The sequence below is a fragment of the Manis javanica genome, chromosome 2 (assembly GCF_040802235.1).
Source record: "Manis javanica isolate MJ-LG chromosome 2, MJ_LKY, whole genome shotgun sequence".
Taxonomy (NCBI): domain Eukaryota; kingdom Metazoa; phylum Chordata; class Mammalia; order Pholidota; family Manidae; genus Manis; species Manis javanica.
The window spans coordinates 97,794,463-97,807,052 of NC_133157.1; the positions used below are offsets into that span (position 1 = coordinate 97,794,463).

Sequence of the window (12,590 nt, forward strand, 5' to 3'; positions counted from 1 at the left end):
CACCAAATAGAGATCAATAATCTTCAACTTCTGAAGATTTTGGTTTTTAATGGCATTTATTACATGACGTGAGCAGAAAGAGTAAGCTAATGTTTTACACCATGATTTTTATTTGTGTGAAGACTCATCCTTCAGGTATTTCAGCTGGACACTGTCCTGGGGATCTCAGAGCTGCATATTTTACAAAGGCTGACAATGACTTCTCATTCTCCACCAGCAGAGAAGCAGAAAATAGATAATAAATCTGGCTAAGAATAGAAAACTGGACCTACTTCCAGAGTTTTAAAACAACAGAAAAAGGAGTGAAGTAATCTTCACCAAGACCCCTAGGACTCCAGTCCTTTAAATATACGACAAGCTGGCTAGCAAAAAGGTGTCCCCCACTGAAAGAGATCCTCACTGGCTTGGTGCAAAAAGGTGGCAACTCAGTTTTCTTACTTCCTTACTTTACACATGATTCTTAAGATAATACTGAATGTTTGAAAAAACTAACAGGCATCCATCAGGTCTGATACCCCACCAGGGCTAACAAAAGGAATTAGGTACCCCAACAGGCTCCATTGCCAAGGGAAGGCAGCTGTTACGTTGGGAGATAAGGCGTTCATAATAAGCCCCACTTAACAGATGTAGTTTAGCAGAACTTGCCAGTAAAGCTATATTCAAGGATCAGCTGCAATTTCTTCAGTAAACTCCCACTTGGGTATTTTAATTCTCTGCCAAGTAAAATAATATATAATTGATTGTTTCTAAACAGTATCCCTAGACCACTGTTAACAGGACACTCTTGCTCAATTAAATTTTCAGATTTAAATTTATGAGAAGGGTTATGAGAAGGGCTACCCTAAGAAGTCTCTAGGAATCCAGGTTACTGAGCAGTTACAGTTACAAAGCTTGCTTGAAAATTATAAAACTGTTCAAAGCATGGGGGAGGTGTAAAATGCAAGCCATGGAATCATAATTCCAATGATGCTGAAATTATTTCAACCAAAGTTTAAAGAATAATGCTAATCAGCTAATCTTAGACTCTCTACTGCCCAGAGTCCAACCAGTTAGTGACTTCACCTCCACCTCCTATTTCCCGGCAATTGGAGGAGCACATGAATGAGATATTTGGATTCATCACTGAATAGATACCATTTGAATATCAGCTTTTGACTTCCTTTGAAACTATTAAAATGACTCATAAAGGGAGTCTTCAGGGTCGGAATGGACAGATTGCACAGCCCATTTCATCGTCAGAGTATCAGGCCCTGAGGCACTTCTGGGGCTGCCATGCAGGGGCTGAGTGACAATGGCTGGACCTTACCCAGGCCACCCATCCTGGGACCCAACGCATATAGATACACTTGGTATTCCTAATACACTGATACAACGAGTACTCTCCTTAGTTACAACACACCACCCAAGGAGAAGGAGCCCAGCTCCCCACTCATGAGTGCAGGCTGTGCAGGGTCCCTTCTGATGAGCATGGCACGAACAGCAGGAGAAAGGCTGACTCTACTGTGGATGAGCCCCAGCCAGGCAGCTGAGGAGGCTGCCAGGAGGGATGAGTTGTGACAATAGTATGCACCTTTGACATGAATGGTTGAAAATGGAGCTTCAACTCAGTGGTTTTCCTCCCCAAACACACATTCCAGGCTAACCATGAGAAAAACAGCAGACAAATCCCATGTGAGCGACAGGTTACAAAACACCTCCCAGCACTCCTCACAACTATCAAAATCATCAATAAAAAGTCTCAGAAACACCTGATATCTACATTAGCAATAATTTTTTTACAACCCTCTGACTCAACAAAGTAAATAAAAGCATATTTTATCACTGTTAAAAAAAAGTTTCAGAAACTGTCAGAGCCAACAGGAGCCTAAGGAGCCTTGACAACTGTGCATTGTGCATGAGGAAAAAGGGATGACGGCCAGAACTGAGGAATCCGGATGGCACGCGAGCCTCAGTGAGTGATGATGCATCAATATTCATTAGTAATAAGAAATAGATCATACTAATGTGTTAATAAAAATATCATAGATGTTATTATAGCACATAATCTATTGCTACAGATGTTGGTAATATACTGTGTGTCAGGATATGGGAACTCTACTATCCTCACAATTTTTCTGTAAATCTAAAATAAAAGGTTTATTTTTTTTTTAAATCTATGAAAATGAGAAACACTTTCTGCCAAGACTTGTAACATACCAAGACTTACACAGTGCTGCTCAAGCTTAGAGGAAGACTTATTACTATAAACACCCGTATTAAAGAAGGAGGATCTCAAATCAATACCTAACCTTCTACATTAAGCAACTAGAAGAAAAAGAAAAGCAAACTGAATGTAAATCAAGCAGAAGGAAGGAATTAAAAAAGATTAGAGTGAACATAAGTGAAACAGAGAATTAAAAAACCCAAAAAAATCAGTAAATAAGAAGTTGGTTCTTTGCAAGACTGATAAAATTGACAAACCATAACTACACCAACCAAGAAAAAGAGGGAGAAGACTCGAATTTGTAAAAGCAGAAACAAAACAGGGCATTACAACAGACTTTACGGATGTAAGAAGAACCACAAGGGAACACTGTGAACAACTATATGCCAACAAACTGGGCAGCTCAAAGGAGACAGACAAACTCCTAAGAAGACACTGTAAACTCAAGAAGAAATGGGTAATTGGTACAGACCTGTAACAAGCAGAGAGATAGAATTGCTAATGTGACTTACAACAAAGAAAAGTCCTGGCCAAGATGGCTTCAGTAAATTCTAACAAACATTTAAATAAGAATTAATACCAATCCTTCCCAAATGCTTAAGAAAAACTGAAGTGGAAGGAACACTTCCCCGATGCATTCTATGAGGCCACTGGTATGCTGATCCCAAAACCAAGGATACAACAAGAAAGTCAAAGAACAATATCCCTTTTAAATACAGATGCAAAAATTCTCAACAAAATACTAGCAAATCAACTCCAGCAATACATGAACCTAATTATATGCAATGACCATATGGGATAATTTATCCCAGGAATGGAAGGCTGCTTTAATATGTCAACAGACTAAAGGACAAAACCACATATCAATCTCAGTGGATGTAGAAAAAGCATTTGATAGAATCCAATACTCTTTCAAGATAAAAAAGAAAACCCTTCCACAAATTAGGACCAGAAGAGAACTTGAGAACCTCCTCAATTTGACAAACGGCATCTGTGAAGCACCCACAGCTACCATCCTACTAATGGAGAGAGGCTGAAAGCTTTCCCCTAAGATCAAGGACAAGATGAGGATGTGCTCTTAGCACTTCTATTCTGCCCTGTGCTGGAGGTTCTAGCCAAGGCAACAGGTCCAGAAAAACAGAAAAAGCATCCAGATTATAAAGGAAGAAGTAAAACTCTTTTTCAAATAGCATTACCTTGCATATGTAAAAATCTTAAGAAATCTAATAATAAACTATTAGAACTAGAATGAGTTCAGTGATGTGGAAGGACACAAGATCAATCTATAAAAATAAATCAATTCCTATACATTAGCCATAAACAATCTGAAAATGAAACTAAGAAAATAATGTCACTTACAGTATGACACTGAATAAAAACCCTAGAAAAAATTAACAAAAGAAGCATAAGACTTGTAAACTGAAAACTATAAAAACTGTTGAAAGAAACTGAAGAAAAACACGTTCATGGACTGGAAAACTTGGTATTGTTAAGAGCACAGTACTCACCAAACTAATCTACACACTCAGTGCCTGACCACCAGCAAAATCCCAGCGGGCTTTGTTTCTTTGTTTTGCGGAAACTAACAAGCTAATTTTAAAATTCATTGCAAGGGTCACATAACAGCCAAAATAATCTTGAAAGAGAAGAACAAATTTGGGGGAGTCATACCTATGGGGCTGGGACAACCAGATATACCCATGCAGGAGAATACATTTGGACCCCTACCTCACAAATATTAGCTCAAAATGGGTCACAGACCTAAATGTAAGAGCTAAAATTATGTAACTACTAAACGAAAGCATAAGAATAAATCACATGACCTTGAGTTATTCAGTGGTGTCTTAGCTATAACACCAAAAGCATAATTGATAAAAGAAAAAATATATTGGGCTTCATGAAAATGAAAACCTATTTTGCCAATGATGCCATTAAAGAAAGTGAAACAACAGAGACTAGGAGAAAATACTTGTGAATCATATATTCAACACAGACTTGTACCCAGAACATATAAAGAACCCTTACAATACAACAATAAAAAAGACAACCCTATTTAAAGGGCAAAGAACTTGAATAGACATTTCTACAACGAAGATACATAGATGGTCAATAAACACATGAAATGATGCTCAACACCACTAATCATTAGGCAAATGCAAATCAAAAATACAATGAGATAACACTTCACACCCACTAGAATGGCTACAATAAAAAACACAGACAATAACAAGTATTGACAAAGTTGTGATGTGGAGAAACTTAGAAGCCTCAAAAGATTGCCAATGGAAATGTGAAATGGTACAGCCACGCTGGCAAACAGGCTGTTCCTCAAGAAGTTAACCACAGAGTTACCACACAACCCAACAAATCCCCTCCCAGGTATACACCAAGAGAAACGAAAATATATGCCCAAAGATGTGTACACAATGTTCAAAGCAGCCTTATTTGTAGTAGCTAAAAAGCAGAAAGAACTCAAATGTCCATAAACTGATGGATAAACAAAATGTGGCCTAGCCATACAATGGACTATTGTTGGGCAATAAAAAAAGAGTGAAATACACATTACATGTTACAACATAGATGAACTTCGAAAACATTACAGTAAGTGAACAGAAGGCAGTCACAAATACGACATATTATATTAATCCATTTATCTGAAACACAGAGAGAAAACAGATTTCAGAGAATAAAGATTTGTGGTTGCCTAGGGTGGGGTTTGGGGTGGGAAGTGGCTGCTGAAAGGTAAGGGGTTTCTTTCTTTCTGGAGTGATGGAAACAGCCTACAAGTGGTTTTGGGGATGGTTGCACTATATACTAAAACCACAAAAAGGCTCACTTTAAATGGGTGACTTTATGGGATATAAAGCGTTATCTCAATAAACTATGACAAAATAAGGAATTAACACCCAAGTAATACAACTCCTCTTGTTTGATTAGTCCTCATTTTGTCATCTCCACTTCTCCACTCCCCTTTCCTTCAGGCCCGACTCCTCTCCACCCCTCCCTACTCCCTCGCTCCCCGCCTGCCACCGAGCAACTTTGCAGGCAACATTCAGTCAGGGGCTTGGCTGAGCAAGGTCCCCAAAGCTAGATTCTGCCACCCTCCCAGAGAGCCTATGGCAAATAGCTACTGAATGTTTCTGTTTCAGGCAAAGTGGGAGGCACATCAGCCCCCTTCATTCACTTCAGCCAGTAGATAGTTATTAAATAACTATTTATTGAACACTTATTATGTACCAGGCTGTGACCAAATGCAGGCCAGATTACAGTGAACAAAAAAGACAAGTAGATAAAAAAATAAAGAACTTAATTGTGGAGCTCATATTACAGAAAAGAAAAATGAGTGAAACCTCAAAAATGGTAACTGGGATGAGCACCCTGGAGAAAAGCAAAGCAGGAAGTGACCTACAGGTCACTTTACAGGAATTTTAAAAATTTCTTTAAAAACCTCATGACTACATGACCTCACTGGCTTTTTAAACTTTCTTTTATATCAGTAATCAGCAGGAGAGCTTCTAGCATGTCCTGCAAGGCTAAAGCAAAATGCTTAGTGGTATTAAGATGCTACCACTCTTTTACAACAAAGTTAACTAAGCTGTGAAACGTCTTCCTTGGGTTAACCAGGTCCTGGGGCTTGGGGGTCCTGGAAGCTCTCCTGTGCAGGCAGGCTGCAGTCTGGTCCCTTGTGGGCAGCGGGGCCAAACCTCACTGCTGTCCTCCCCACCCCCACCGCCAAGCAGGAAGCCAAGATGCCAAGAGAATGCCCAGAAAAGTGGAGATGAATGCATCTGTCACCACTAGACCAGGCCTGTTCTGAATGGCTGCTTCTAATTCTAGGGGACACAAGAGATGGGAGGGGTTGTCACAGGAGGGTCTGACTCCGAGCCAATGCATCTGTCTGCCTGGGCCCACAAGCATACAGGTCGACTCACAGTCAACAGGAGTAGCAGCAGCCAGGGACTCTGTCTGCAGTGCTGGCCCAGTGGGCGGGGCCCCAAAGCTGCTCATCTTTAGGCTGTAACAATACCCTGATACAAGCAAATCTAAACCCCAGTTTATTTAATAGGACATGAAGATCTCAGTACTTACAATCCTGACAAGTCTGCATCCCTGCAAGAGTACCTCAGAGCCGTGAATGGCCCAGTCCTCCTGTAAGCCCCAGAGACAGGGGGAGGCAGGCAGATGTTATCTCAGCCTCTGTGCAGGGATGGGGCATTGAAATGTCAGCATCCTCTGCAGGACACCAACCTCTTCATGCTGATAAATGGAAACAGTATAACACTACCAGATCACACTCAGGTCACAATTTTTCTTAGGAATTAAAGGTAAAAAAATCCCCACCACATGCCTCTGCTGAAGACTCAAAATACATCTTCCTTCAGGGCGTGAACTTCCATACTAATCTCATCCATGATTCTTTCTTTTTCCCAACTTCTCTACACAGAATTTCAATCCTGTTGTATGTTTTTGTAAGCTGGGGAATAAAGCTGAGCAATAAACATGCCTCTCAGCATGACATAAGAATCTATCATCATTTGAATCACCTAATGATTACCTGAATGCCTGTTTCACCCATTAAAGGCCAAGGCAAGTTCAACAAGAGAAGGAATGAAAAATGGATGGACCAGTGAGCAGACCGGTGCACTGCTGCAAGAGTGGGAGAGCACAGGCCTTAGTGCGGAGGCCACGGCAAGGGCCCCGAGGCAATCACCTCTTCTCAGCAGCCACGGGCAACCACTTTCTGCTCTCTCTTGGGACAGTCACTCACAGGCAGCACTCACTTCTTCCCGGAGTTGCACACAATGTAACAGGTCAGCGATAATGGGTTCCACTGTCAAATCTACTTCCCAAGTGAAATTTGACCTAAAATAGTCCATAAAGTTTTAAAAATACAAGATTATAGATTTTTACCTTACCTGAGTCTTAAAGTGCAGATTACCTCCATGTTGTGTCTGAATACCTTACAGATACATTATTTACATAGAAATCACAAAAAAGAAGGCAGCGATACTTTCCTTTTTTCCCCCAGTATTCATATAGAAATGTGTGTGTTCATCGGACCTTATTAATGCTATTGAAACCTTTGTAGGGAGTTGGAAGCAGGAAACCTGGACACTAAATAAGGGGGGCCTGGCGCTTCTTATCCCCCTTTAGAGCAATGTCCTTCCAGTGTTTAAAGGTTCAACATTTACTGTTTTTGAGTGTGATCTTACAACTGACGTTAGGTGAGGACTGTGGAATAGACTTCACAACTCCTTTAGGGAGATCCATACTCTATATCCCAGAAAAAAAATAGACAGCCTTCTAGGGGACTGTCGTTTCCCAGGGTGCCTGGTGACATTCCCGGCTCCCACCCCACTTCTGACTCACCAGGGTGACGATGGCACATTCAGCTGTCAGCTGAGCAGCACTGAACAGCGTCCGAACAAACCGGTAAATCTGCTTCTGCTCTGGGTTGTGTTTGTCATAATCTGGTGGCACTTCGGATTTCTGGGGAAGGAAATATTTTCAGATGACTGGCCTCTCAGTAGGAGCAAAAGAGAAATAATTAAACAATATCATGAAACACAAGATTACCGAAAGAGGGTGAAGGTTTTCATCAAAAATATCTAAGAGCATCCTTCCATCTGGGTCCCTGGAGGGGAAAATAAGAGAATATGGACTTTACTTTCTACATGTATGAGTGTCATTCAAAATAAAACAAAAATATATATTTGATTCAACTCTATTTCAAGAAAAAGAAGGCAGTGCTAAATGTAAGAGATGCTACTGATTATTCATGAGTAATACTTTGTTTTTCTTGAGTACAATAATCATTTTTGTTTCAATAGTCCACATGAAATAAAGGCTATGAACCACATTTTATTTAATTAACTTAAATAAACATCTAGATTTTCATTTCTTGAGTTTTCAAATGAACCACACTTAAGCAAGTGACTTAAATTTCTGTGAACATCTTGTTTCTGAGCAAAGGCTGAATACTCTGCTTAAACCATCACTACACTGTGGTTGACAGGAAAGAAGGCCAAGGGTAGGACAAACATTCAGTGTGTCCTAGAGACTAATTTAAAATTTCCACATGCAACTTCATTAATGAAGAGTTTCACAAACTTTATATTGGAAAATAGAGGTGACACATAGAAAAGTCTAACCAGATAACCTATAAACCTATAAAAGAGTGGCTGGTTGCTCCCAGGCCTTTACATGCACAGAATCATTGAAACAGTGGCATTCACTGCATAGTGTCTCAGGCAGCTGGGCCTTGAAAGGGACCACCATACCTCGCCAGTAACAGCTTTCCTTTTATCTGTTTTGTGACACTTGAGTTTTGCCTAAAAATTTCTTTAAAAACCAAATTTGGAAACCACTGCTTTTGGTAATAGCATGTAACTTCCACAGGCTGCGTTTCCAGGTCTGTCAGGCCTGAGAGTGACAGGAGGCTGCAGGCCTGCCCCCAGCACACACCCACCAGCAGACACGACAAGGTCCACTCTGCAAATCTGCTGTCCATGTGAAAATAAGAGAAAGAAGGAGCATGATACAACAGCTCAGTTTTCATTACTATGCTTGCACAATGGGAACTGTTAAAGCTTTGGGCTTCGCTATCTGTGTCCATTTTCACAGCCTACAGGACCACAGGCAACAAAGATTTTGACAAACCTGTGTAAAAGAAAGGCTCAACTAAGCAGGATGGAATAGTGCGTCTGAAAACATGAAGACAGCCCTGTAGGTGAACCGGGTTTACACGTACTCTTACAACAGCCCTGGTCATGCAGAACCAGCTGATGGCCCATCTCACTAAAAGCCTCTGTGCTCCCAAGGCGCTGGGAGACCAGGCGGCCTGCACCCACGTCCTTGGGCAACTCAGCCCTGCCCAACACTCTGCATCAATGCACAAAGGCCCTAAGAACCATTTAGCACTTTAGAGAAACATTCGTTAGAAGAAATTTTCAAATGTAAGTTCAAAAATATAAATAAGATAAACAATTGAAGCTACCATGATTCTGGGGGAAAAAAATGCTCTCAGACATGGATTTTCCAGTCACTTCCCAGTACCATCTCTATCCAGTGCCTGGGCCTATCATCAGCTCCAGGGGCTTGGCCAATATGTTTATCACGGACAGAGTCTGCAGACAGTCCTGTTGCCTCTTCCCAGAACACCTGCAGCTTACAGTCTGTACATTAATCATGCATTTACAAATGCTCACTGCTGTACCTGGACTTATTCCACCTCCACTCACTCACTGTCGGCCCAGTTTGTCACCATTAACCCAGTACTGCAACTGATTGAAAGCCCCAGTGGTATACTGTTTGAGTGAATAGGTGTGTAATCTTAGGCAAATTATTTAATTCCTCTGTGCCTTAGTTTCTTTATCAGCAAAATGGAGATAATACCAGAATCACCTCATGAAGCTGTTATAAAAACTAAATGAGAATGCACATCTTAAAAAGCTGACCAGAGGTGGAGCCAAGATGGCGGCGTGAGTAGGACAGTGGGAATCTCATCCCAAAAACATATATTTTTGAAAATACAACAAATACAACTAATCCTAAAACAGAGATCAGAAGACACAGGACAACAGCCAGACCACATCCACACCTGCAAGAACCCAGTGCCTCACGAACGGGCTTCCCGCCATAGCAGAGAAGCTGCCTGAGGCTGGCCACACCAACAGAAAGGGAGCTTCCTCCACAGGGGCTGGGCAAGAAACAGACCCAGTCTACGTGCAATGGCCCAACAAAAGCCGCTAGGGGTCACCTTTGTCCCAGTAAAGAAAGGCCAGGAGCAAGTGGAAAAGGTCTTGACTCTCACAGCTGACAGACGAATCTATAGCATACCACTGCACCTATCAACATGAAAAGGCAAAAAAATTTGATCCAGACAAGACTAACTCAGACACCTTCGACATCCTCTCCTGAGAAGGAATCTGGGGAGGTAGATTTAACCAACCTTCCTGAAAAAGAATTCAAAACAAAAGTCATAACCATGCTGATGGACTTGCAGAGAAATATGCAAGAACTGAGGAAGGAGAATACAGAAATAAAACAATCTCTGGAAGGACTTCAAAGCAGAATGGACGACATGCAAGAGACCATTAATGGACTAGAAAACGGAGAACAGGAACGCAGAGAAGCTCATGCAGAGAGAGATAAAAGGATCTCCAGGAATGAATGAAAGAATATTAAGAGAACTGTGCGACCAATCCAAAAGGAACAATATTCGCATCATAGGAATACCAGAGGAAGAGAGAGAAAAAGGGACAGAAAGTGTCTTTGAAGAAATAATTGCTGAAAACTTCCCCAAACTAGGGGAGGAAATGGCCTCTCACACCACAGAAACACACAGAACTCCCATGACAAGGGACCCAAGGAGGGCAACACCAAGACACATAATAATTAAAATGGCAAAGATCAAAGACAAGAACAGAGTATTAAAGGCAGACCGAGAGAAAAAAAAGGTCACCTACAAAGGAAAACCCATCAGGCTATCATCAGACTTCTCAACAGAAACCTTACAGGCCAGAAGAGAATGGCATGATATACTTAATGCAATGAAACAGAAGGGCCTTGAAACAAGAATACTGTATCCAGCATGATTATCATTTAAATATGAAGGAGGGATTAAACAATTCCCAGACAAGTAAAAGGTGAGGGAATTTGCCTCCCACAAACCACCTCTACAAGGCATCTTACAGGGACTGCTCTAGATGGGAGCACTCCTAAAAAGAGCGCAGAACAAAACACACAACATATGAAGAATGGAGGAGGAGGAATAAGAAGGGAGAGAACAAAAGAATCTCCAGACAGTGTATATAACAGCTCAATAATGCAATGGCAATAAGTACATACCTATCGATAATCACCCTAAATGTAAATGGACATAATGCACCAATCAAAAGACACAGAGTAATAGAATGGATAAAAAAGCAAGACCCATCTATAAGCTGCTTACAAGAGACTCACCTCAAACCCAAGGACATGCACAGACTAAAAGTCAAGGGATGGAAAAAGATATTTCATGCAAACAACAGTGAGAAAAAAGCAGCTGCTGCAATACTAGTATCAGACAATAGACTTCAAAACAAAGAAAGAAACAAGAGATAAAGAAGGACATTACATAAGGATAAGGGCTCAGTCCAACAAGAGGATATAACCATTATAAATATATATGCACCCAATACAGGAGCCCCAACATATGTGAAACAAATACTAACAGAACTAAAGGAAGAAATAGAATGCAATGCATTCATTTTAGGAGACTTCAACACAACACTCACCCCAAAGGATAGATCCACCAGGCAGAAAATAAGTAAGGACACAGAGGCACTGAACAACACAGTAGAACAGATGGACCTAATAGACATCTATAGAACTCTACATCCAAAAGCAACAGGATACATACACATTCTTCTCAAGTGCACATAGAACATTCTCCAGAATAGACCACATACTAGGTAATTCCAATTACCTACTAGGTAATAGAGTAAATTCCAAAAGATTGAAATCCTACCAACCAACTTTTCAGACCTCAAAGGTATAAAACTAGAAATTAATTGTACAAAGAAAGCAAAAAGGCTCACAAACACATGGAGGCTTAACAACATGCTCCTAAATAATCAATGGATCAATGACCAAATTAAAATGGAGATCCAGTAATATATGGGAAAAAATTACAACAACAACACAAAGCCCCAACTTCTGTGGGACGCAGCGAAAGCAGTCTTAAGAGGAAAGTATATAGCAATCCAGGCATATTTAAAGAAGGAAGAACAATCCCAAATGAATAGTCTAATGTCACAATTATCGAAATTGGAAAAAGAAGAACAAATGAGGGCTATGGTCAGCAGAAGGAGGGACATAATAAAGATCAGAAAAGAAATAAATAAAATTGAGAAGAATAAAACAATAGAAAAAAATCAATAAAACCAAGAGCTGGTTCTTCCAGAGAATAAACAGAATAGATAAGCCTCTAGCCAGACTTATTAAGAGAAAAAGAGAGTCAAAACACATCAACAGAATCAGAAACAAGAAAGGAAACATCATGATGGACCCCACAGAAATACAAAGAATTATTAGAGAATACTATGAAAATTTACATGCTAACAAGCTGGAAAACCTAGGAGAAATGGACAACTTCCTAGAAAAATACAACCTTCCAAGACTGACCCAGAAAGAAACAGAAAATCTAAACAGACCAATTACCAGCAATGAAATTGAAGCAGTAATCAAAAAACTACTCAAGAACAAAACCCCCGGGCCAGACGCATTTACCTCAGAATTTTATCAGACATACAGACAAGACATAATACCCATTCTCCTTAAAGTTTTCGAAAAAATAGAAGAGGAGGGAATAGCCCAAACTCATTCTATGAAGCCAACATCACCC

General features: G+C 40.5%; 1 protein-coding gene across 2 annotated transcripts in view; it reads right to left on the reverse strand.

The window, feature by feature from the left end:
• The window catches only part of CCNY (cyclin Y), a 290,053-nt gene that overhangs the window by 21,137 nt on the left and 256,326 nt on the right, over positions 1–12,590 (reverse strand). For both annotated transcript variants that reach the window (XM_037010329.2, XM_037010328.2), the window contains 2 exons: positions 7,781–7,838; positions 7,574–7,693 (listed from right to left, as the gene is read on the reverse strand). In XM_037010329.2, the coding sequence (XP_036866224.1) occupies positions 7,574–7,693; positions 7,781–7,838 (178 nt within the window). The remainder of the gene's footprint in view (positions 1–7,573; positions 7,694–7,780; positions 7,839–12,590) is intronic.